At 45.2% G+C, this 26,295-nt stretch overlaps 2 protein-coding genes and 1 long non-coding RNA gene across 4 annotated transcripts in view; 1 reads left to right on the top strand and 2 right to left on the bottom strand.

Moving 5' to 3' along the window:
- CRYBG3 (crystallin beta-gamma domain containing 3) overlaps positions 1 to 14,023 on the top strand; it is an 81,503-nt gene extending 67,480 nt beyond the window's left edge. Inside the window, exons 18-22 of the mRNA XM_064411082.1 lie at positions 6,561 to 6,700; positions 9,974 to 10,097; positions 11,347 to 11,505; positions 11,760 to 11,919; positions 12,440 to 14,023. Of these exons, the coding sequence (XP_064267152.1) occupies positions 6,561 to 6,700; positions 9,974 to 10,097; positions 11,347 to 11,505; positions 11,760 to 11,919; positions 12,440 to 12,528 (672 nt within the window). The 3' untranslated portion in view covers positions 12,529 to 14,023. The remainder of the gene's footprint in view (positions 1 to 6,560; positions 6,701 to 9,973; positions 10,098 to 11,346; positions 11,506 to 11,759; positions 11,920 to 12,439) is intronic.
- On the bottom strand, positions 387 to 3,275 carry LOC135295036 (uncharacterized). Its single transcript, XR_010357077.1, has 2 exons — positions 3,146 to 3,275; positions 387 to 420 (listed from the first exon to the last, which is right to left on the bottom strand). It is a non-coding gene; the product is annotated as an uncharacterized LOC135295036 (long non-coding RNA).
- Positions 14,024 to 14,759: 736 nt separating the features above from the next.
- On the bottom strand, positions 14,760 to 25,692 carry RIOX2 (ribosomal oxygenase 2). Of its 2 annotated transcripts, none has more exons than XM_064411089.1 (10): positions 25,378 to 25,692; positions 22,672 to 23,107; positions 21,462 to 21,581; positions 20,774 to 20,902; positions 19,927 to 20,030; positions 18,028 to 18,130; positions 17,581 to 17,746; positions 17,122 to 17,210; positions 15,803 to 15,913; positions 14,760 to 15,000 (listed from the first exon to the last, which is right to left on the bottom strand). In XM_064411089.1, the coding sequence occupies exons 2-10, from the start codon at positions 23,101 to 23,103 to the stop codon at positions 14,839 to 14,841; spliced, it is 1,416 nt and encodes a 471-aa protein (XP_064267159.1). In that variant the 5' UTR covers positions 23,104 to 23,107; positions 25,378 to 25,692; the 3' UTR covers positions 14,760 to 14,838. The 2 variants fall into 2 exon arrangements, with proteins under 2 accessions (XP_064267159.1, XP_064267160.1); XM_064411090.1 differs by having other exon boundaries at positions 14,760 to 14,997; positions 25,378 to 25,688.
- Between the last annotated feature and the right edge of the window lie 603 nt (positions 25,693 to 26,295).

Raw genomic sequence — 26,295 nt, 5'->3', positions numbered from 1 at the left:
TTTACTGGGGGGAAAAAATAACATTTTGGAACTCTTTTCCCTGTCAGATGTCTGAAGTGAGTACTTGCCCTAAACAAACTCCCAGTTAAGGAAAAGAGTGAGGTTTGTTTTCTTGGCTCACGAGATTTTTTGGGCTGGGAGCAGGTCAGGCTGTGTGCACACTTGCACGAGGTCACTTGTAGCTGCTCTTGGGTGTTCTGGGTTGTTCTCTTTTTTACAAGTGAGACACAAGATCCTCCATGGCCAGGGGGTTGGACAGGAATGCATTTTGCCCTCCAAAACAAGAGAGATACAACCTTTTATAGATCCCATTGTAATCCTACACACAGGACATAAAAATCTGCAGTCTTGTGGTGTTTGTGCCTTTCTTCCACATCTTGGTGGGCTCTTCTTCAGGACCATCAAAGATGAGCTGTAACTCTGTTGGTAAAAGAGAAGCAAGTGTCTTCTCTGCCCCCTCCTCTCTGGCACTGGCCACCAGCTTCTCCAGAACTCTTCTCCTTCCCTGATCACAGGACACAAACTCAGCCTATGTGGTGTGTGTGTGTCCTTCAGTGCAACTCCTATGGAGCTGGACTTCTGGGGTTACTCAGTTCAGCTTTTCCACATATGAAGTCCTTTTTACCACTTGTGAACAGATTTTAAAAAGAAAATAAAAGAAAAAAAATCCCAACCAACCAAATGAAGAAAAAAACCCCAAACCCCAAGCAAATGCAAACACCAAACCCATGGGCGTGGTGGGAAGGATGTACAGCTCAAATTTGAGAGCTGGACTTCTCACTAGACTGTACAGATACAGTGACTTCCCACCTGCTGAGAGCCTGGGTTTTAGATTAAAGTTCTCCTTTTCAAGTTAGGCTTTTGGACTCCGCTGTGCCAAATCCAAGTGAAGTTTTGACATCAAATAATAGTAGACCTCATCCAAATCTCCCTGCCTATAATCTCACAGGGAAGTAAACATGAAGTTTGGCATGGTAGGAGACTGCTGGCAGCCCTTGTTTCCCAAGGGCCAGGCCCTGGAAGAAGTTTGTTTGGCAGGCTGTGTGTGGGGAGCTCGCACACATCTTCTCTGCTTTTGCACCTCTTAGTTTAGTTCTTCTCTTGCCAATAGTAGCCCTTGTATTTCACAAATTCTAGGCACTAAAACAGCATAAAATACCACTGATCTCTACCTGTTTGTCCTCAGAGCCCCCGGGGCAGTGCTGGGGACCCTGGTGTGGCACAGACGTGACCCAGAGCACAGAGCAGGTCACGGCCAGGAGCAGCCACAGGTCATTCTGAGCATTGTCCACAGTTCTTGGAACAGAGCCCCTTCTGTTACAGCATATTTCTGTTAGCTCATTCCAGAGAGGAGCAAGCCCGTTCCCAAGTGGAATTGTTGTGTAGCTGTATTGAATTCATTTGTGGTGTTGGGAGCCCCTTGCATTATTCAGCTTTGAATACCAGCCTCATTTCAGGGCTAAGGTGTGTCCCCTGGGAGCTTATGTGTGAGAAGGAGAACTTTTAACCCTGACACCAAGCCCTGGGTGTGCTTTGTCTCCTGCTCTCCTTTCAGGGAGATGCAATTGCTGCAAGTGGAACTGTGGAGGAGTCCCACGCTGGGAGCATTCCATTTGTTCTATAGAAAATGCAGCTTTGATGGAAACAAACTATTTGCAAACAAATATAACTGCACTAAATGGGGAAAAAAGTTCAATTTTTCTATTTAAGAAAGTAGACTTTTGATTTTTAGTTTGAAAACTCCCAGAAATGTAATGTGTCTAAGAGCTTAATTGCATAACAAAATTAAAATTTTCTTCTAAATCACTGAGTTGGTCCAGCTAAAATAAAATAATAAAAAAAAAAACAACTTTCAGAGCAACACAAAATTATTTGGATAAGAAAATAGGCTCGCACTAGTGATAGGTTGATGATTTTGCTGCAGTGACAGTATTTTAGGTTGGCTAATTTTTATCCTAGCTCTTAGCTCTTGGAGGGATGTTTTATGTGTTGTCTGGTGAAAAGTGAATTTGTCAGCATTTAAGTACATTTTTTAGGTATGGCATGCTGGTCCCACACCCTCTGCACACACACTCTCCCAATTCACAAGAAATTCAACCATTAATATGGTTCCACTTTGCTTATTTCCCCATTTATTGTGCACTGGCATCATGGAGGAATTCAGCACATCTTTGCAACCAATTTCCTCTGTTCGTGATGAAGTTTCCTCTCTCCCATCACACCTTACTCTCCAAAGTGTGTGATACTCAAACCAAGTCTTTAGGAAGCCCTAGCTGTGCTTTTTTCCTGCTGTTTCATTTTGCTCAAATACAGGTTGGACTGTTTCATCAACCTCAGAGCATTTAGGAAAAGCTGTGGAGTAACAGGAGAGTACAAAGAAGGAACAACTGACACTGATGCCATTTGCCTCTCATCATCTCCTTTCATCAAAAAATCCAAAGCACTCTGCCAGCAAAGCTTGTTGATGAAATGTGCTGTTGTATTGTTGTTAACAGCCCTCCTGCAGGCAGGTGAAAGCCTAGCACAGGTTCAGAGTTGCTGCAGAGGTGCAGGTTTCTGTGCCTGCATCAGCAAAGTCTTGCCTTTTGCACTGCCATGGGTTCATGGAGAGGAAATGTGGGCGCTTGCCCAGCTCCAAGAGAGCAGGCAAAGGCAGCTGGGCTGTTTATAGGGCCATGGTTGCTTACTGGGACACTTGTCCAGTGTTTGCTGCTTGAGGAGGTTAGTCTTTTGGGATAGAGAATCTTGCAATGGGGAGTTCAGCTCTGGTGCTGCCTTTCCTCAGCTGTGTTGTTTTGACAAACTCCCTGTCATATTTGGTGATATTTACATGGACAAGAATGCTCAGGATGCTTGCAATGAGCAATTAGCTTTCCTTCTGAAGTGTTACCTTCAACCTGTAAATTAAACCAGGTTCCTAGTTTCTAAAACCAAAAATGAGATCCAGGTTGTAGGTTGTGCAATGCTCTTTTTGTTTGGTTGCGGTTTTTTTTCTCTTTTCTTGTGAGGCATTCTTTATTCTTGCTCTGATCAATCGTGATAATCCTTGTATTTCTATATAATCTTCTCTAAGTTAAATACAGGTGTTAACTAATCACCCCAGCATTCCTGTGAGGCAAATAAAGAAATCAGATGCAAAAACTACCTGCAGTTTCTTAGGGCCAGGCACTGAGTCACTCTGTGGCTGGGACTGGACCATGGGCATTGCATTGTCCAGGCATCCATCCCACACTGAAGGGAGCAGCCAGGCAGGAGCAGCTCCAGCAGAGACAGTTGTCAGTGATGAGCTGGCCAGGCCTGGAGAGTAAAGATTTTCCAAGGATGGTGTGACACAGCTGTGGAGCCTCCCCCACTTCAGGCTCTGGTAAATGCTCTTTGCAAAGCAGCAGCTCAGCAGCAATGGGCAGAGCTCCATGGCTGGCTTACACTCAGCCTTTGGTCTGGCCTTTGCATTTCTCCCCTTGCCTTTCTTAGGCTTTCCCATCAAAGTTGGCAATACCTAAGTTGGCCCAAAAAATAAATGCGTGAGGGAAAATATGGGGTTTTGTTGAAAAGGGATAGACCCTTTTCAAAAGGGCATTATTAGTAAAAATTCTCACAACTTTCATAAGGAAAAATTATCCAGAGCTAATATTAAGCTTTTTGCTCTGAGCATGTTTGCAAATTCACCTGTGCACTTGGGTTTCAGTTCTAGTGCCCTTTGGTCCTCTCCTTTGTGTCTGTACACTACTGAGGAAGCTCATCTTGCACTGATCCTTGTTTCATCTCAGACACTTCATGCTTGTATTGTGGCTTTTTCCCTGAGCTGGTGAAGCATAAAAATCTGTCCTGAGTTGTGAAAAATTATGTTGCACAGCTTTACTAAAAGCAAAGTAAAAATCATTGAGGGGAAGTCTGAGCTGAGTTGAACTGTGCAAGAGATTTTGGTGTGTTGATTTTCCATGGTTTACCTGTGTCATTTTCATTGCACCATGTGCCGTGTTGGCCACAGAACACCACACCTGTTAAGTAAAGTGTATCAGTGTATTTAACAGTTCACAAAGCTGTTCATATCTTGAAATGCTATGTAAATATAGCTTTCCTTATTCACTGGCCTCTTGAATATAATAAATCCCTTCAAGTTTCTCTCTGGACAGTTGCATGAAAAAACAGGGCAAGCAAAACCTCTTAAATTTTATAGGTGCTGGTTTAAGCTAAGGCAGTCAGTTCCTTCAGATATAAAAACTGTTAAGAAATTTCATGTTAAGAAATTCTGTAGTGCTTTGATATTGTTACAATTGGCAAGCTTTTCCCAAAGTGTGGCATTTCAGGTATTTTCCTTGAAATAACTATGAAAAGAAGCTAAAGTAATGCTGACCTAGACATGGGAGTGGCAAAATATAGATAGCTTTGGCTCACCTTTCCGGTTGAAAATGTTCCTCAGAATTCTGCAAGAAAGGCTGGGAACAAGATGCCTCCCAGCCTAACAGCATAGCCCCAAACCTTGTTTTTCACTGTTCCCAGTTTCCATGGAGCTGTGAAAACAAAGTCAGAGAAAAAAGCCAGGCCAAAGTCACTGCTGCCAGCTGTTGGCCTGGAAGAGAAGGCAGAAGGTGAGGAATCAGTGCAGTGCTCTATATATGGCTGTGGAACAGGAGAGCTCAGGGCTTGGCACTGCAGCCTGGTTTCTTTCTGGACTTCGTGTCTGCAAGGTCACTGCATCTCTGCTGAGGTCTCCCTGGGACAGAGGGATCAGAGCCACCAGTGGTGTGTGTCAGGGACTCTGAGCAGCTGGACAGGGCTCTTAGAGCTCTCAGTCCAAGCAGACACAGCCACAGCAGAGCTGGAATCAGTTTAATTGACTCCAGCAGTTTGCTGCTGTGGTTCCTGGTGTGTAAGTGGATGTCCTGGGCCAGGTGACTTGTCCATCTGGTACAGCAGCCCTGTCCTTTAACATCCTCAGTGTTGCAACAGCAGGATCAGTATTTAGGTTTGGGCAGTAATGTCCTGCACCACAGATGCCAAATGGTGTTTCTCATGGTTAGCAATGCACTTGTGAAAATTTGGGCTTGTTCTGGTGTCCACTCAGGTGAAAGGCAGTGCCAGGGCTCTTGCAAACAGGAGTGTGATGATTCTGCCTGGCTGAGCAAAGCTGCCCCAGGAGTAGCTGCCTGCCCTAGGCCTGCTGGTCTGGCTTTCCTTTAGCCACTCACTGTAAATCTGATCCACCCCATCCAGCAGGAGGCACTTGGGAAGAGCGACATTCCAAAATAAAAACATTGCAGGTTTTGATCCCTTTCTGGTGTGTAACATTGGATTTTGGGAGTATGGTAGGCTTTAAAAATCTCTCTGAGTTGATGATCCCAAGCTCTTCAAAATGTCTCAGTGAGCTCTCTGTCCCTGCAGTGTTGCATGACTTGGGCTGGCCCTGCAGTGGCTGGCAGAGGCAGGCACAATCTGACCAACCAGCTGCATACCAACTGCACTGAGTCAGTGTCAGGCAAATTCATGTGTCCTGACACACCCCTGAGCCTTTCAGAGACACCTCCCTACACTACATGTGCCTCTTCAAACATGAAAATTAATTTCCCTTAATTGCTCAGTGCCTGTGTCAACTTTAATTCAAGATTTTGTTTCATTTATTTCACCTGAGGCCATGTCTTTGCTGCAAGAGAAATCGCAGATTTTGCCTGAGCCATCTATCTCAGGGTCACATCTCCTAAAAGAAGGTGCCTTTCCTGGAGAGGCAGCTCACTGACTTAGTCAGACCTGTTCCCTCTTCCTTTCCAGGTGTAAACTGCAGGTCCTTTTGCGTCTGGTTTTAGGTTAAAAATGCTAAAGCATTGTACAAGTATTCCTTGTACTAGGACACAGAATTTGTGTATTTCAGTCCGTTTCCTCTGTTTTTCTGCTGGCCTTATTGCTGCACCACATTTTCATGCAAACTGATCTTTTTATTTGCTTTCACAGGCAATCTGTCAACTGCAGAAAAGGGCATTAAGTGAAAAATGTTTCAATTCTGCATGAGATTATAGAATTGACTTATTATGCTCTTCCTTCAAGATTGACAGAAAAAAATAGGAATGTCTGTTAAAAACACTGAGAACCTTTTAGTTGACATTTCTGACCTTTTACAATTTGTAGCTGCTTAAAATGTTTGCAGTGAACTACAGCTAGTTGAAGTCTGTGGGCAATAGACTTTGATTTGACTCACTATCTTAGATGCATATTCCATCAATAAGGAAATAAAGTGGATTTTTTGAAAAGCAATCAAGGATACAAATCGGATCAAAATGAGTTTTTCCAAACAGAGGCCTCTGCATCACTTGGTGACTCTGTACCTGGCCTGTGTCAGTGGGGCACTACAGTGATGACAAAGCCACTGATAAATGCAGTTTGTTTCAGCTCTGTGTGCTGTGGGGTTTTCCCTTGTTGCATTTGCTGAGGGAGCACAAGCTAACCCAGAAGCATTGTAGGAAATTCAACTGAAGTGGGCCAATGTGTGCATCATATCTAACAACTGAAATTGTACTGTTCCCACTAAAACTTTCTGCTTTTTTTCCCTCCTTCCTCCTCCCCAGGTTTTTGCTGAGCCTTCCATCAGCCTGTTCAGCCTGGATTGCTGCAAGGGCAGGGAGCTGCACTTCAGTGAAGCAGTCAATTCTGTTTTGAATGAGGACCTTCATTTCTACACCCAGTCTGTGTGGGTGAGAAGTGGATTGTGAGTATGGAAGAAATATCCCTGCCAGATTTGCACTGTAGGAGCTAACACTGTCTCATGATTATTGCCTTGTACATAGGATGGTTTACATTCTTAACTTCTGCTCTGAGGCACAGACTTTACAAGGCAGGTAGTGTAAACTTGGAGTGCCTTTATTAACAGGCTGTAAAATGCCAGCTGTAAACTGCAGTGATTTGAACTGCTGCAGTGGCTCGGGGAAGTTTGCTGTGCTGACTGCCTGCCAGAGAAGCAGCAGCTTCTGAGAGGAGCTCAGGGTGGATCTGACAGCTGGGACAGCTTTTTGCTTCTGTTATTAGTTTAACTCTTCTCCAGGAGTGTGAATGTACACCCAGGTTCTTCTGTGAAAACATTTTACATTTGCTGCAGTGACCTTCTAACCTCTTCTACATCTCTGCCTTTCACCTTTTGGAAGAGCTCCCAAGTGTTCTGTTTTCAGCCAGGTTTTCAGCCTCCACACCCACAGCAGCAACAAATAACTTGCAGAGTCTCATCCTGCAACTGAGAGTGGCTGGAAACTGCTGTTCTCCTAATGGGACACACATTTCCTATGTTTATGTTTGACCTTTCCCCACCTTTTCCACACGGGCAAGGCTGTAATTTTCTTGAGAGAATAGAGAATAAGCTTCCCCACAGAGCTTTGCCAGTTCACAACAGTTCCCACCATTTGTGCCACTTCCAGCCTGAACCTTTGCTGAAAATGCAGAAGTGTGTGTTGTCTGGAAATTCAATCCCTTTGCCCCAGCAGTTGGCTGAAGGAAGGGTGATGGCTTTGTGAGCACGTGGCAAGAAAGCACAGGAGAGTGAGGGCACCAGGCCGGCCCCTCCTGCACCTTTCTGCTCATTTTTGGGTGTCCAAGCCAGGTTAGGTGCTTCCCTGTCTCTGGGATAGGTTCAGGGCAGAAATGCTGGGTTTCATCTGAGCTCTTTTCAATGCTTCCTGGGAAAGAGAGTAAAGATTTTCCAAGGATGGTGTGACACAGCTGTGGAGCCTCCCCCACTTCAGGCTCTGGTAAATGCTCTTTGCAAAGCAGCACCTCAGCAGCAATGGGCAGAGCTCCATCCCTTGCCATGGCTGGCTTACACTCAGCCTTTGGTCTGGCCCTTTGCATTTCTCCCCTTGCCTTTCTTAGGCTTTCCCATCAAAGTTGGCAAAACTTAAGTTGGCCCAAAAAATTAAATGTGTGAGGGAAAATATGTTTTTTTTTAAAGGGATGGACACTTTTCAAAAGGGCATTATTAGTAAAAATTCTCACAACTTTCATAAGGAAAAATTATCCAGGGTGAATATAGTTTCTGCTCAAAGCATGTGTGCAAATTCACCTGTGCACTTGGGTTTCAGTTCTAGTGCCCTTTGGTCCTCTCCTTTGTGTCTGTACACTACTGAGGAAGCTCATCTTGCACTGATCCTTGTTTCGTCCCAAACACTTCATGCTTGTATTGTGGCTTTTTTCCTGAGCTGGTGAAGCATAAAAATCTGTTCTGAGTTGTGAAAAATTATGTTGCACAGCTTTACTAAAAGCAAAGTAAAAATCATTGAGGGCAAGTCTGAGCTGAGTTGAACTGTGCAAGAGATTTTTGGTGTGTTGATTTTTACTGTTGATTTTCCATGGTTTACCCGTGCCATTTTCATTGCACCATGTGCTGTGTTGGCCACAGAACACCACACCTGTTAAGTAAAGTGTATCAGTGTATTTAACAGTTCACAGGAGACTTCCACAGCTTGTCCCCATCCCACAGCAGACAGGTAGCCTAAAGGCTGAGGGTGTCAGGTGACTGTGGGATGTCCTAGAGGGTTTGTTTGCCTTATCTGGGATTCAGAGTTCAGGAAGGCAGATTTAGAGGCTTTTTCTGGTTCCTGGTCCGAAAGCCTGCTGTCATCTTTGGGCAAATAGCAAAGGTTTATTTATGGAAATACTTCTATGGCATTTTGCTGCCAGGCTTAGGTGAAAGGCCCCTTCCTGAGCCAACTGGGCACCTCAGTAAGGCACAAACCTGGAATCTGCCTTAGCAAAGGGTGCTGGGGGTCTCTGAGAGGTGGCACAGCCTGTGTGAGAGCTGAGATGGGATTTTCCTGTGTCACTGAATGCCAGAAGCCCAACCTGGCTTCAGATGGTGACCACTCTAAGTCTTTCCCCTCTCTGTTCCCTGTAAATGTTTGCTTTGAAGCTGCATTCCACGTGGGACTGTTCATGCTCCAAGAGTAATGTTGACAGTGAATTCTCAGTGACTTGACAGAAATCATTGCAAGGTAAAAAAAGGCAGGAATGTGTTCAAAGTACAAGGAAGGCACAGGGGTGCTCAGGCTGCCCTCAATACCTGTTGGTCAGGAGGTGTGGACTTAGTTTGAAGAAACAGGGACCCAGCCTCATTGCCACAGCTGGCACAGCTGAGCCTCCATGGAGGCCTGAGCAGGGCTGGCTCTCAGCTTCTCTGAGTTGTGGGCCCTGGGCAAAAGCAATTCCAGGTGCTGTGAGGCTGTGGGTGTTTCCTCACTGACTCAGAGCACAGCCATCCCTCGTGTCCCTGGCAGCTGACCTGTAACCTGGGAAACCAGCCCTTGCTTTGTGCTCAGAGGAGTTAATGAGTCAGGCATTTAGGAGTCACTGTCCACACAGCAATGTGCTATTGATACAGACAGAAGGGATCTGTGCTCCCGAGGCTGCCTTTGTCAGCAGCATTTACTGAGCAGATGCCCAGATAACAAGAGATCTGTGTGAGCCAGTGCCTTAACTGGGTGTTACAGGACCCAGCCACGTCCATGGTGAATTCCTGACAGGAAAATCTGCTCCAGCAGGGTGTGGGGGTTGGAGTGAATACCTGTAATGTGTTTTCAGACAAGTGGAGTTGTATAAAAAGCTTTAACTGTAACAAAAGCATCAGAAAAGATCCTCTCATAATTAATGTGCACAGCCAGGCAAAGGTGCAAGTGTGGCTCCCTAGTTTCCTAACACAGGCCTGGCTGAAACCAGCATTATTCCCATCTGGGCTCGTGCAGAGGTTCTCCTTTTTGTGGGGAAAAAAATGGAGGGGGAGATGGTAAGTGTAGTTTACAAATTTTAGGCAGACAGACAGAATACAGGTCTGAATTCCAGCAGAAGGCAGTCATCCCACTGAAATGGATGGCATTTTGCAGCACAGAAAGAGAGGCATCACTGTGGAGAGCTTTGGGGGCTTCCAAGAGCACAGCTCTGACCTGCAGTTTAGTTTTGCTATGGATAACAAGTGCCCTTTGACATTGTTTTGTGTATCCAGGTGGATTGCCTACGAGGGATGCAATTTTTTAGGCAAGCAGATTCTGCTGGAGCCCAGGGAGATTTCAAACTGGAGTGAACACAGTGGCTGGAAGGCAATTGGCTCCCTTCGTCCTGTGAAGCAGGTACAGTAAGGCTGAGTGAGGAAAAGGGCTTTTTATGGACAGGGGTTTGTGCACAGGTATCAGTTCTACCATCAAGCACATTGGGGTGTGTTGTACTCCTTAAATCAGGCCTAGTGATGACAGCCAGAAGGACCTACTGAAGATTGCTGAAGCAGAAAATGCCTCTTGAAGCAGTTATTGAGATCTGTGTTAGGTTCCTAAAGGGAAATAAGTCCCAGTTTCTTGGTGCCAAGTTTTGTTTTTCTGCATTGCATGTTCTGTGGATGCTCTATTTTTACATTTTTGCCATATAACAATATAATGAGGAAACCAATTCCACACTGGCTTGTTTCACAATTAACATAAATGGAAACAAGAGCAAATTTTATTGTGCTGTAGCCTGGTTTTCCAAAAGAGGCAAAACTCATGCAGTTCCCATCAGGTTTTCCTTCTCTGTCTCACCCCAGGTAATTCCAATTTCAGCCTCATTCAAAGATTCAGGGCTCTAAGCCACAAAGAGTAACTAAACACTGTCCTGATACAGGTTTTGTTTACGGATGCTTGGTGGGACAGAGGCCTTATTGTCTGTAGCTCAGGGTTTGTTTTAATGTGGAAAAAAAGGAGATGTAAAGCTCCCAGGAAAAAGGCTGTGCTGGAGGAGTTGGGGTTCCAACAGAGCTGCCCTTTATAACTCCCTGCTCTTTATTTGCACTGAAATCAGTGAATAACAGAGCAAAAGCTCAAACCCTGCAGTAGCCCTTCAAAATCCTCTTTATTTATTGAGAAAACCAGTAAACAGGGATACCAGGTCAGTGCCCTGTTTTCCATGTATATTCAAAAACAGCGGTGCATTTGTCTGCCATATATTCCAGTTAGTAAGGGCTCAAGTTGCTGGATATGTAACTCAGTAAGCTTTGTGTCCCAAGAATTAAAAGCTTGTGGAGTACAGCCCCTTTACTGCCCTTGGAACGAGTGAAATGTGCTGAACTAGGCATATTTGCAGATCACAGGAATTAGTTCTATAGCCATAATTACATTCTCTGCAAAAAGACCTATTTACCATTGCTGTTTATAGCTGCCCATCTGCATGTGAAAAACCACTTACTGTGCTTCACATGCACGTTGGTTTCCAACCAAAAAATTACTGAACATCCTCAAATGAGAACAAAGACTGAAGCATAGATGGAGGGGAGGATGGTGGAGGGGAGGCCCTCTCACATCAGTTTTCTTGATCTCTGTGTTGTGAATCTCTTCCCTGACCCCCCTGCAGCCAGCAGTGTACCTGAGGGTGAGGAACAGGGCCCAGGGCAAGTACCTGACCGTGGCTGGGAGCCTGGCAGACATCCGGGCCACCTCGGTGTGTGCGGCCCCGCGCAGCCGCAGCGACTCCCAGCTCTGGCACTACTGCCAGGGGCTCCTCAAGTCCAAGGTGAGTTTCAGTGTGGTTTTCCACTAATGCTGCCCTTGATGGTCTGTTATATTTTTAAAAAAGCTGAGGGTTTGACATTAAAAAAATGAAGGAACAAAGATCACCCCCTTTGATCAAGTAGCTGGTCGGGTGTTGAGTACTCTGTTCCTTGCTTGCTTCCCATGATTTACTGCCATATGCTCAGTGCCTGAGACAAGTCAGGCACAGAACTGGGGCTCTGTGGCCTGGATCTCACTGCTCTCCTTGTTTCTTAGGCCAACAACACCTGTCTGGATGTCATTGGGGGCAGAGATGTGCCTGGGGCCAAAGTCGCCCTCTGGACAGAACACGGGAGGGACAGGCAAAAGTGGAGACTCAACGAGGATGGAACCATCACTTCATACCTCAGTGAGCAACTGGTGCTTGATATTAAAGGTATTGAAAAACAAAAACTCTCAAGCTCACAGGTTTTAAGTGTGTATTTTGATTAAGGTTAACTCCCACAGTCCAGCTTTTTGTTTTGTTTTTTTTTTTCTTTGTACTTAAGGTCAGAAACTGAATCCTACCTTTCCTGTCCAGTTGCTTGACAGTGGGACAAGAAACAGCAGGGCAGGCAGGAACCTTTCTCTTTTGATTCCAGAGGTTCATTTTGCTCAGATGAGCTGTTGTGCCTTGGGGAGTTCAATAGTGCAGATGGCAAGGAGTGCAAGTTACAGAAGACAAAGTGGTGAAGGAAAATCAACCAAAGAATAGCTCAAAAAGAGAAAAGGAGCTGAAAAAAAGAAGGCTGGTTAAAACTGTCATTGCTTAGTTGCAGATACCAACCCCCTACCTCATGGAATTCCTGTTTTTCAGCTGATTTTCCTACTTAGTCACATTTCTCAAAGATTGTATATAATTTTTATGAGTATTTCTTTCAAAAGCTTTTCCTTCATTACTTTCTTTTGTTTTTAAGGAGGAAATTACTATGACAAGAATCACATCATTATGAATCAGCCAGTAGAAAACAAGCCTTCACAGAAATGGGATATTGAAATATTGTGAGTAAAATCCACCCCACAGATGGACTTTTTGTGAGCTACCAACATGTAGAGGGGAAAAAAGAACCCAGCTACTGAAGTCATACACCACTGGAACCATAAGCAGCAACTCCTATTTTCCTTCGTGCCAAGCACCAGCTCCTGAAAGAACTGAATTTTGCACAAATCTGGAAGATGGGAGGTTGATCCAATGTCTCTCTGCAGGGAAGCTGATTCTGCAGAGGCTGCTCCTGTGAAAGCCACCATTACTTTTCCTCTGAAGTATGAAAGGTAAATGCAAAAGAGCAGGCAGAGGTTCTGCAGCATGGGAAGTGAAGAGATGAGGGGAAATGCTCTTTGCCTTCCTCTCACCCTGCTGGAAGCTCACTGAGGAGTGAATGCACTGATGAGCTTCAAGGAACTTGAGCTGGGCTTTTATGTCCCAAGTGAAACTGTTCAGGCTCCAAGCGATCCTGAATCATGTCTCTCACGAAAATGCAATTTATTTTGTTCGTAAAGACACCTTTGAACTGGAATTCCAGCTCAGCATGTGAAATGAGGCAATACAGGGGCCTTTCACCCCCTAAATGATACTGGTAAGCCTTTGTCTTCTCTGCTTTTAACAGCACCAAAACCCACTCACCTTGGTGTGTATTTCCAAAGGTGCCAGCAGCCTGCACTGCAGGGCTGGCTTCGTGTTCCCAGAGCAGCCTGGGGACAGCAGGGTCACCGTGGCACCAAGGACAGCTGATGGTCACAGCTCGGAGTGCCAGGGCTCTCCTCAATTTCCACACTATGCAACCACAGCTATTGCTCCAACAGAGCCAGACCTCACTGCCTGCAGGTGCTGCTTGAAAAGCTTTTCCTGGCTCTGCCACAGCCCCTTGGAAGGCTGTGAACACCTGACGTGGAAGAGAAGTCCCTCAGCTCCCCGGCTTCAGCAGCACTAAATTCATCATTGAAAATGGTTTTTTTTCCAGCATTTGTACATTCAGGGTATGTATTTCTAGGACTTTTTAAAGAGTTCAGGTTAGCTGAAGACAGATATTCCAAAAGCTGTGCCAGCTGTGCACTCAAACAGGATCATCCCCAAACAAAGACAAAACTCTAAATTTGCCACAGAAATAAAATATATGGATTTCTATTTTTGTATGAAATTGAGTTCTATATAGTACTATTTAAAAAAAATCTACTTGCACTTACTATTTTACATTCTAAAATTATCATAAATCTGCTGTTTAAGATCCTCAAATGTATGTATATATTTTTTCAACTAAAGCACTTGTTAAGCTTTTTTCCATATAAGTCAGTACATCAAGTGTTCTGCATGTGACTTTCCATATGAAATTTTAAAAGCCTGTGTAAAAAGTTGTAGTTTTTTAAATGAAGAATGACTAAATCATACTTGGTGTCTCAGTGTTACATAACAAAGTAAAGCAGGCTTTTGTACTTAAGAGACCTTGAATGTAAAATGCTAAAGCATGTATATTTTAACTGTATAAAACTTTTTAGGAGAAAAATTTTGCTGGTTGGTTTCTTTTTAAACAAACCAAATCATAGTTTTCAGCAGGTGTTGAACACATTGCTGTAAAATATTTCTTTTCCAATGTCCAAAAAATGGGGGATAAGTATATTGAATATGTGGCTGTGCTGTTACATGAGATTGCATATTAAAAATCAATGAAGTATTAAAGTAACTGCACCAGACTCATCAAAACCCACTCAAGAGAATATTGAAGATATAGATTCCAGGCTTTTGGGTTACTTTCACCTGAAATTGGTCCTGAGGGAGGTGGAGGATAAATTTTATTGTTTGTTTATTGCAGGGATGGCAGCATCTGAGGGAAAGAGGTGTTTTCTTGGGCAAAGTCTTCCCCCTGTGGGAACAGCACACACAGCTTTTACCACGATGCTTTTGTTCTGTCAGGGCAATCAAACAGATTTGCCTGCTGCTGAACTTTACAAATGAAAAAAAAAAAACAAGTTAATGTTTTATGCCCAAGGTTTTGGAGCCTGTTCCATGTATAACTTTAGATGTCCTCCACATCCCAGCAGCTCTCCAGAGGGAAGAGGACACCACAGCACTGGGGTACTTAGGAGTGACTTCATCCAGCCACAGACCTGGAGCTGTGGCTCACTTACCTGTTTTTCCCAATGCCCATTTTCCCAAAAGTGTGGAAGGACAGCTAACATTTGGCACCAGAACGTAGCCAAGATATTGCAATGCTTTGTTAGCACTACAAACCAGAGCCTGGATGGATTAAAAAAACCTAATTTAATAAACCTTGGTCTCAAGAGATGCCTAATAGCCAGGAGCAGCTAATTCACAGAAGCATCAAAGAACTTCAATCAGACATTCAGTCCAGAGTGACAAGGCCAGGTTTTCTTTCTCTGCATCTGAGGTAAGGTTAAGCTCTTTAACAGTAACAGTGCTGCTACTCCAGATCTGCTTCAGTGCATCCAAGTATGACAAAGGGAACCGCAGCCCGTGAGTCTGCTGGGGAAAAAGAGACAGGAAAAACCCCTGAGCAAAGTGCAGTGACTTCATTACACACCAGTGTGTGAGGCTGTGGGGAGGGAGCAGCAGGAATGTGCTCAATTCCCACAGCACACTCCTGTTCCTGAGAGCAGCCCCCAAAAAATCCAGTTTTATCCAAACATATTTTACTGAGAGGTAACTCTTCTGTGCTGTAGCACATTTTACAAGGTAGGGATGGTTATGGCACATGTGCCATCCTCCTCTGGTTTCCAAAAAGAATTAAAAAAAAAATTAACTTACACTCTTGCTAACCCTTCCCATTATTTTAGCAAGGTCACAGAGCTTTATTTCTAGCTGACACATGCAGTCTTTGGGCACAGAAGCAGAGAGGACCTTCATTCCCAAACTCTTTTTTAAGGGCAGGAAGGAAGATTCTGGGATATATACGTGCAGTGGATACAGGAGCTAACACAGGTTGAACATGACAGAAATGAGGTGCAGTGATCCCCATGGAATGTGTGGTACATCTGCAACAGCCTCCAACAGGACCTGCTGAAGGACACACAGCTAAGAGAAGCTTTTAGTTGCTCCAGCAGCTTTGCTAACTGTGCCACAGGGCATGTACAAGATATCCCATTAGCATCTCAAACGTTTAATTAAGCATGAGATCACATTACTTAGTTCTGCTATTCACTGCCTGTGTTGCAGCTTCAGCTCATCCTGGTACTCTGGGAACGGGCTGAAAAACTCTGGGTGCTGAAGAACACAGCCAAACCCACAGTGGCCAGATAAATTTTGGGATGTGTTTCCAGGAACAAACCTGTGCCAGGCCGTCCTCACTGGCAGTGTCATCCCCTGTCCCCATCATGTGAGTTTCTCTCCTGTTCTTTAAGGAATGATACACATAAACCATGTCCCTGCGAATTTCATCCTAAAAGACAGCAGGAAGAAAATGGTCACAGATGATCCACACCCTCACACTCACCTCAGTCCAGGGCCAGCCCCTTAATTCCAGAGCTCCTTAATCCCATTAATTAATTAATTTATTAATTAACTCCATTAATTGACACTGTTACAGCAAGGACAGCAAGTCACCTTCTCAACTGAACGACTCAAGAGCCACATCCCACAGCAAGAAGGGACTCTCCCAAAACACCTCTGAAAATCAACTTTCTGCCTTAAATCTGACCCTGCTGGAGTCACAGGACTGATGCTGGGTAGAAAACCAGGCCATTTAAGACACCTCTCCTGACAAGTCTGAATGAACAGGTGTGCATCAATAAATCTCCAGTCTGAGACTGATCTGTCTCTTAAAAATCACATGCCCATTATCAATCCTTGGTCAAGGTTGTGAAAATCAATTGCAAAAAAATTGGAAAAAAAAAGTTTCCAAACCCTACACAGTCTCACAGCAATATGGACACAAATAAAAAGCAGGAGAAAAATCAGAAAGTTCTGGTATGTTTTTTTTTTTGGAGGGTCACAGTCCACTCATAAAGAAAAAAAAAAAAAAAAAAAAAAAAAAACCACCAAAAAACCCAAAAAAACTTTTACAAGATAATCCATCCTCTATCTGTTTCCTTTCCCCCATTTTTTTTTTAATTAAGATAACAAAAGAGCACTTCTATAATTTCAGACTAATAAACCCTCACAGATAAGCAGCAGAGTAAACACAGAAGGATGCACAGTGCCAGTATCTATGTTGTGGAACATTTTATAAGTGCCACTGCCACCCACTCAGGTACAGAGATAACTCAGTAGTGAAGACTAAAGGCAACCAAGAGAATTCCCTCTCTTCAGGAACCCTAGTTTTATAACTTCTTCATGTTGTTAAATACAAAGAATTTTGTTTTAAAATCTATTATCCAGAGCTACAGAGGCCATTTTTAGCTGCTGTAATGACCTACCCCACGTGATTCAAATAAAAGCCACGCAGAATCACAGACAATATAATTCTGTACCTCCCTCCAGAAGGCTGGAATGTTCTCAGCAAACAGCCCCAGGATCTCCTAACAGCAATGATGGGATGCAGGATCCAACCAAGCAGAACTGCACAACCCTTTCAGCACAACAGAGCAACAATTCATGTGCCTCCCACTGCCCACCCCAGGCATACAAGGAGGGGCTTCTTATACTTACAGCATTCTCTGGATCTGGTTCCACAGTGATGATAGCATGGTCTCTAAACTGCAGTCTGATTTTGCTATCTATTTTTGGCAATTTCCCACCTAAGAAGAATAAATTCCCCCTCAGAAAAGGAAGAAAACCAAACACGATAGAAATTGAGGGCCCTGTGCACTACCCATTCTCTCAGATTATTTTGTTAACGTGTGTTTCCACAGCCACAAATTCTCCAACTTGTGTTGGAAGGAGAAATGTGGGAGATTTTTAAATTCTAGGATAACCTTTATTGCAGTCTAAGGGAAACAGGTCATCTCTCCTACCAGACACTGGGAATTGACCAAGAGAGGTGTGCAATTGACCCACAGAGCTGGGCCTGGACTGTGATCTTGGCCTGCCAGGAAATGCTGCAAGTTTTAAGAGGCAGACTCAGGCACCACCATCACAGCAGCCAGTTTTGAGAATTTCAAACTCTACCTGGAGTCAAAGGATCAGAGTCACATCCCAAGCACGGCGGCAGCCGGTGCGTGATGAAATCCTTCTTCATGTCGGATGATCTCAGTTCCCTGGAGTTCTCCAGACTGTCTGCAAGCCTTCTCAGAAGGCTGCTCAGCTTTTTGGTGCAGTCAGCTGTGTTCACCTGCTAAACATCCACAAAGGATTCAAGCTGAACAGACCAGGCCTAAAGCAGTGCAGCAAAGCAGTGAAAATCTGGACACTCCTGTTTTATCTTTGCTTAGTCTCAAACCAGGCTTTGGGTTCACATGTCAAAGCTGAAGCAGCAGGACAGGACCACCATAAGGAGGTCCCACAACAATTCACAGCTTCACTGACTTAAAGATTGAGAAGCTTGGCCTGACAGAACTTTTTCTGTCTGACAGATCACCTGGATGCACCATTATTCCCTGAGTCTCACCTACTAACCATGAGCAGTTGCCTTGGAATGCTTGTCCTCAGTGCCACATCCTCTTTTGCTGTATCAAACACCAGGCCAGGAATTGCATCCAGTAAGAAATCTCCCCAAGAGCTGAAGTACAGGAAGAAGAAAAAACATTACTGAAATAGTTGTACTGAAATAAAACACACATCCTGCTTTTTTTTTTTTCCTAACTAAAGTAGTGTTAAGATGTAAAACAATTATTACTTATAATATAATTACTTATAGTCTCTTGTTTCTTTATCATGTCTACTTAAATGTTTCACTGTCTGCCACCCAGTGGGAAGAAAGAACTCTGTCCAATAAAAGGAATTGGACATTTACTTCTTAGTGCTTCTCTTGCCCCTTGTTTCCATCTGCCAGCAAATGCCTTCAGCTACTTCAGTGCTTTTCCAAATTGCCCTGCTTATCCCACACCTCTCTGCCTGCTGGAATCTGGTCCAAACTCTGCTTCAACAGAAATGTCCTTTTTGTCTTGGTGCCTAAAAATACCTGCAAGTGCTACCTCCACAGCTATCTTCAAATCCTCTTCAAATTTCCAAGGAAATGTTTCCACATCCTACTTCCATCTACAAGCCAAATCACAACACCAGGATTGCTGCTTATTTTACCTACTCTTGCTGACAGCAGGGCCAGAGCAAGGCTCTTACACTTCATTGCCAATAACCTTAATGGATGATGATTGCACTTTTTGACTTTGGAAGAAGAGCAGTCTTGAAGCTTTTGCTGCTCTCTGCTCAGCCATGGCAGACATCCCCAGGGAATGTGCTCCTGACAAGTCACGCACTGGCCCGGCCCTGGGCTCCTGCAGCCACGGAGAAGCTGCACTGACTCCACACGAGGCTGCAGAGCTCCAGCAATCCCATGAGAAGGAGCTGAATCCTTGGCTTCCCAGCACTGCTTGGCCAATAAACCAGATGCAGCTGGACAAACCCTGCTGTGAGCACTGGCCTCAGGAAGAGTGACCAGCAGCACACACCTGGGCTTCCACAGCAGCACAGCTGGGGGTCAGACATTCATCTCAGTTACCCAAAATATGCCCAGACTTGTTCTGCCCTGTTTTGCAGCTAACAGAAAGCCTTCCCAATTCCTAAGTCAGGCCAATAATCCAAGCCCAGCACCTGAGAGATGGTTAGGTGGCAGTAACAGCATTTTTCCCTGTGTGATAACAATGTTTCACTGGAAGGACAAGGACCTGACCTGTCTCAAAAGAAATCTGATTTGCATGCATGGGGTAGAAAATTAAAAACACAGATTAGCAGAGAATATCTGCGTGGAAGAATATGTCTGAAGAGGTGTGGGTGACCACCAAATACAGGAGGAAACCTGATGAAAGGAATAACCCAAGGCTCTTTATCTGGATTATGAAATGAACAGCAACTTCAGCCACTGGTGAGGGGTTTTTTTTAAAGACAACAGTGAGTTTGCAGATGTAACATTATCTTCCACATTAAAGTCTCCAGCTGGTAAATAATAAATAAAGCAATTAAGAAGCAATCAAGCTTGCTGCATGAAAACCTGGCAAAGAGGGTGCTTCAAACGACAATGGTCTCCCTCTCCTCCCTCCCCCAAACCCCAAAACTTCAATTACTGCTATCTCAACACTTAGATTCAGTCCCTAACAGCAGGGCACCTATGTAATAGTGTCACCACATCTCTGGGGGAAAGCTGGCATGCCCTATCCCTGTGATACCCACAGGAAAACAAACCACAAAAAGGCTGAATGGGATGAACACAGAAAAGAGCCAAGCAGAGCTCATTACAAGGTTATTTTTTTTAAGAAACAAGACATCACTTCTATGAAACACCAGCTTCAGGTCTGTACTACTCAAACACATCATCTGGCAGAGGAAAGCCATACAAAACACGAAATACAGAGGAATTACTTGTTTTGGTAGGTGCTGATGGTCACGTGTGTTGAATAGGAGATCCCATGAGGAGTGTCAGCCTGGTGAATAGTCCCTCTTGGGAAGTACAGTAAGTCACCTGGCTGCAAGAAAATGAAAGAGAATTGATACATTTAGGTCACTTGGCCAAACCTTACTGTAGTCCAGAGAAAATAACTCTGAGCAGACAGACTGACAATATATATTCTTCAAAAATCACAAAACTGAGCAATTCTCCAATGTACACTTTAATAGCAAAAAGCACTCTAAGCCTGAAGCCCAACACCTCACATTTTCCAACCTGCTGTCAATTTTTGCTCTACACCTGTCTGCAAACACAAGCTTTTAACATGCTACAACATGCACAGTCCTGCTGAGCTGCAGGAAGGGGACAAAGAATCAGCTGAGATAAATGTGCTAGTAATTCAGTGCCCTGGGAATTTGGTCAGATCATATCAAAAGAAAAGGCCAGTGTTTCACATGAAAAGCCAAACAGTCTGAAAATTTTAGTTAAAACACTTGGAAAAAAAAGGTAGAACCTTCCTTCTCCCTTATCTTCTCACCTATGTAAATTAAATATCTCCACAGAAATTAATATAGATCAGGAGACAAGAAATAAGTGCAAAGTGCATGAAAATGCCTCCACAAAGGAAAAAAATCAGTTTACTCATGCCTTTTCCTATAAACACCAGCACAAAGAGAAAGCTCATAAAGCAACACTGATGAAATCTAATTCCATTATAACCTTATGGTCCTTAAACTTGGTCACATCAGCTACTTCTAAGAGCCTACCCAGCATGATTACTTTTCCCAGCCCAGCCCACCTGAAGCATTGAAGTTAGAATACCTTTAATCTGAACTCATGTGTGGGACTCCCAATCCTCTCCTCGGGCTCAACGTTGTACTCCCGAGCCAAAGGCACCGTGGGTTTGTAGAGCCGCCAGTGCTTCTCTCCTTCCAGCTGGAGGATGAACACCTGCAAAGCACCATGAACCCAAATCTTCTGGGGGGCCCAAGGAAGCCCTGCTGCCCCTCACACACCCAGCTCATCAGGTATTTTAATTTATCCTCTGACTCGCCAAGTCTGTGGAACCAAGCCAGAACCAGGGACAGAAGTACTGGTAGAGGTCGCTTTTCTGACAAATACAGGTTTTCCCCTTCCCTGCTCTCAGCTACTCCACAGCACAGCAAATACAACCCCTTTCACATCACCTTTTAGATATCTAAATGCACAAATTTACATTTGAACTAAATTCTTGTCTCTCTTATTTAGAGACAACAAAGAGTTGTGAAGTGTGATCTGTTTTACCCTGAATTTCAAAATCCCTGTTCCTCTCCAGTCACTTAAACTTAGCCATTACTATTAGTACAAAAATATATAAGGAAACACTTGTAAATAATTACCCTAAGTTTTCAGTGGAAAACCAGAACTCTTTCTAGAATGTTTATTGTGGGGGAGAGGTGGAAGCACACACAGAGGCATCCACTGCCAGGAGCTCACACAGGGTCCCACAGACAAGGTGGTGCTGTCCTACCTCAACATCATCGTAGTGAGGGGGAAGGCCCTGAGACCCCTGGGGAGTGATGTAAACATTGGAGCCCACCAGAGACCCAAAGTAACACTCCAGCTTCTCCTGAATCTTCCACAGCTCCTCCTATTAAAAAAAAAAAAATGCTGTTAGTACTGAAGAGCTCAGCCAAGCCTGGCTGACACCAGTCCATCACTGGGGAAGAATGGTGACATCCCCACACAAACACACAGCCTGGGAAGCAGCTTCTCCTCAGGGCAAGCATTGCACTAGCAAAGGAGATCTGCCATGAAAGTAATGGGTAAACTCTGGCACATCAACAGAATACTGACGTTTGCTCTCTTTCCTGTACCAAGTTCAGGCTGTAAAACCAGACAAAAATGAGGCTAAACAGAGCAGAACAAACCACCCATCATCCCATCTGCATCAAAGAGAGAATAACACAAAGGTTAGACACATTTTACAAGTGACTCCAATTGCTTGGGAATATTCAAGCACAAACTTTACTCATCCAAACCCAACACATGACAGGGAAACATCAGGAGATGCCAACAACTGAGATCAGTGAGTGACACTACACGTGGGACTCAGCTGTTTATTTGGGACTTACACTGTGCTGACACCTTGGGACAAAAAAGGACTGCCTAAATCAAAGTACCTACAAGTATCCAAGTCCTTTATATAACAGTGCAGCACCACTGTTTCCTTCCCATGCACAAAGACTGAGGACACTCAGCTGAAATGGGGTGGTCACTTCCATGGTGCAATTCAGTGCTAATCCATTGGCAAGAATGGTGGAGTGTCCTGGAAATACCTGACATGGTTTCACACCTCATCCTTCATTGAAGGGATGGTGAATAGTCCCTGAATAGTGGTACAAAAACCCCTGTTTGCACAAGGAAAAAGTGGGGCAGAAGAGATAATTTAAGCACAGATGCCTAACCATCATATATGCATTTAAAAAGCACACTTAATATTACAGAAAAACATTACAGCATGAATCACACTTTGCTCTAACTGCAGAGCACTGAAACATGATGGCAGTGCAGAAGTATGAACTGTGTTTTAATACAGTTCATGTAAAGATTCCAGCAGGTCATCAATGCCAACCTCCCCTGGGGGCAGATATGAAGCCACGTCTAGTGGCACTCAGCAAAAGCCACACCACACGATAAAGCAAGCATTAATTGCACTAATTACAATGAAACAATCCCACCTTAAATCTCTGAGGCTGATGAAACTGTATTGTTGCCTTCTTCTGGTCAAAATCCTTCTTCAGCTGCATGTAATTCACTCTGCCTTCTTTATTTAAGACCTTCTTTTTCCCGTTGACACACCTGCAGACATTCACATCTCGCCCGTAGTACAGGCCCTGGCTGCACAGCTCCTTCAGGTGTGCCAGCTGGAACAGGGACTGGTAGTAAGCAGCCACCTGGACATCATTTCTCTGAACAAGCAGTGGCTTCTGCTCCCAGTAGTCCCTGAAAAACTCCTCTTCTTTGATGGGAGAGATGAGGCTCCTGAAGAGGCTGTCTGGGCTCTCAAAACTCAGGACTGATGAGGAACCAGCTGTGTCCAATCTGGGCCGTTTGCACTGAGCCTGTGCCTCCTTTGCCACGTCTGCAACCTTCCCTCCTTTCTTGGGCATCTTCCTGTCCAAGGGGAGAGCAGCCCAGAACAATCAGCCAACAACTCAATCCAGAGATCACAGGCCCAGGGCAGCACTCTTGCCCTGCCCAGGGGGACGTCACAGTGTATTGGGAACAGCTGTGGCTTCAGGGGATCACTAACTGCTCCCAGCAGCTCACACCCCACAGCTGAGTTTGTACTAAGGAACATGTGATGGAACCCAATGGATCATTGCCAGTGCAGGAACCCACCCACACAAAGAACCTGTGGGCAAGTGGACATGTAGCAAGTGCTGCAAATTATTTTATTAAAAATCAACTCAGCTTTAAGAGATTGAGTAGCAATGTACAGAGCGAGGTGGAGAGAGGGGGCAGGATCAGAAACTTGTATTTTTATTACACTTCCTTCAACAGCACCACTTTACAAAAGAGGGAACATTGTTAGGCCTTTCTGTTGATGCTGTGTAATTACTAAATCTACAAGCTTAAAACTTGTAAAATGTACCAGTTTAAAAACCAAAATGCCAAGATTCTGCTCTGATTTCTGCCAAGCTGTCAAACTTTGTGGTTTATATAGAATAAAAATAATTGTTTCATACAAGTACAGACATTTAATTTTAAAGCTGAAAGTCATTTACTTTGGTTTTCCACAATATGTTGTGTAGAATTATGCAAGAATAAAAAAGTCAAATTCACAAATGGTTCAGCTGCCAAGTTCTCAGGAAAGTTAAGGCACAAACTGAGTTAGCAGTAGGTCTAAACCATGTGCAGACAGACTTGCCTTGAGTCTGCTCCAGCATTTCCTCCCCCAGAGCAGCAGCAGAAGCCTGCCTGGGGAGCTGAGCTAAGCATCCTGAGGATGAGCCAGCCTCAAGCCCTGGAGCAGCACAGCCTGGCAGCCGGCCCTGGGCTCTGGGCTGCCCAACCAAAGTGACTCTGGGCACGTCTCAGCGGTTCTGAGCAGCCAGAACACGCTGATGCTTTCACTTCCCAGTAAAAATGGCACCTTTACTCCCAAAAGCAAATGCTATCAATGTACTGCAATGCTTTTACTTGCACAGAGGCCTTATCCTGAAACCTAAACTCCAGTTGTGGGTATTTCCAAGCAGCAGGAAGTTCTCCTGTGCAGGAGGACACCCTGCTGATCCCCCAGCTCCTGGGAATGCTTCACCAGCAGTTCCTGGAGCAGCCTGTCCTTCAATAGTAACCTGTGTCACCTCAGTCCTGCAGGAGGGAGTTCACATCACCACCTTCCCAGCAGGATGGACATTCCCAGCTACAGGAAGCCACTGTTCTACATGAGGCAAGGGAATGCTTAAAAAAATTAAAGACTGAAAATTAGTCCCTGGTTTGCAGCAAGATCTGAAGATGCTGCTGGCACTAGGATCTAAAGCTGGCATTCCCCAAATGTCAGGAACACAAATGCAACCAACCCTGAATTGATGGTTTTGAATTCCAGGTCTAAAGCCATCATTTCAACCTCTCAGCTCGCTCAGATTGCTCTAATGAAGTTAAATTCACCAAGGATTGGTTTGGATTACAAGAAACCACCTGGCTATGAGCAGGGACATCTCTCACTCCATCTATTTGGTCAAAGCCTTGTTCAACCTGGCCTTGAACACTTCCAGGGATGGGGCAGCCCCAGCTTCTCTGGGAAGCTGTCAGGGCCTCACTGCCCTCACCAGAAAATCCTCCCTTATATCTAATCTAAATGAAAACCATTCCCCCCTGTCCTGTTGCTACAGGCCCTGGTAAAAAAGTCTTTTCTGCCTCTCTCTCACATCATTTAAGTACAGAAAGGCTGCAAAAATATCCCTGGAGAGCCTTCTCCATGCTGAAGCAGCCCAGCCCGTGCTCACAGCAGAGGTGCTGCAGCTCTCCCATCCCTTTGGTGGCATCCTCCGGGTTCTCTCCAACACCTCCCGGTCCTTCCCGTGCTGGGGACCCCAGAGCTGGGTGCAGCTCCCGGGTGGGGTCTGACGGGGCAGGATCCCCTCCATCCCTGCCTCCCTCCCTCAGGCTCTGGGCGCAGCCCGCGGCGCCAGCGGCAGCTCCCGCTCCTCCCCTGCCCACACGCCCAGGCCCGGAGCGGGAGCCCGGCAGCACAAGGGGCCCGCTCCGCCTGCCTCGGGGACAGCTGCTGTCACCAGCGCCGCAGGGACACACGGCGTGCTCCCGCACGGCCCGGCAGCTCCGCGGGAAGCAGCGGGAGCACACGGCGGCTCCGGGGACACGCAGCCCCGCCGCCAGCCCTCCCCTTCCCTCCCGTCCCGCTCCCGCAGCCCCGCACTCACCCGCGGGCGGGAGGAGGCAGGGTCGGCCCGGTCCCGCAGGATGTGCCTCTGGAAGCGGGGCGCTCTGGGAGTCACGGGAGGAGAGGCTTCCGGGCGGCCATAGGAAACAGCGCCGTGCCCGCGTTGTTCCTGGGTGTGTTCCGACGGGAACGCGGCAGTGCCTCCGCTGGAGCTGCTCGGAGGATTAAATTTTGCTTCGTGCACACAAGAGTATCTGGGCTTCAGTTGCGCCATCTTTTCCTGAACCAAAATGCCGTTCCAGAGTCCCTCTGGGGCTCCCTCAAAGAAATCTTCAGAATCCTTACCGAGCACATGAAAACTTCCAGAATTATTTTTTACTAAAGAGGCCTGTTAATGGTTTAGTTTACATTGTCTAATGACATAAGAAAAAGATTTTTGTTAGGCTTTGCTAAAACTTTATTCTTGTGTACTGATAGTTTGAAGAACTATATAAAACCTTTAAGAAAGAAGTAGTCCGGACCTAAACGTTTGCATCACCTGTGCTAACACCCGCAGGATGTTTTCTTATTACAGATGGGTGTAGCAGCAGATGTTAAAAATAGCGAGGCCACATCCTGCACCTCAGCTGATGACAGAAATCGTGACAAGCTGTTATTTCTGCCCCAGAAATCCACAAAGTTCCCTCGGCATTACTGCCCGAGTGCCATCGGGATGAACGCTCACCAAGCGTGTATTTACATAATACCTGTGGTCCTTTACCTCACAGTAAATATTGTGGGATATAAAACCCACACATGGGACTGGCTGCAGCACCAGCAGGAGTGGGGAAATACTCCTGAATACCTTTTTAAAGACTTCCGTGCTGGTGTGCAGAGACAAATTGACTGAAAGTAGTTATTACCATACCTGTCAGGAAGTCTACACACACTTCAGAGGGTCACGGGAGCTTAGCCAGCC

This window comes from Passer domesticus, chromosome 2 (genome assembly GCF_036417665.1).
Source record: "Passer domesticus isolate bPasDom1 chromosome 2, bPasDom1.hap1, whole genome shotgun sequence".
Classification (NCBI taxonomy): Eukaryota; Metazoa; Chordata; class Aves; order Passeriformes; family Passeridae; genus Passer; species Passer domesticus.
This window is presented reverse-complemented; position numbering and strand designations above follow the sequence as displayed.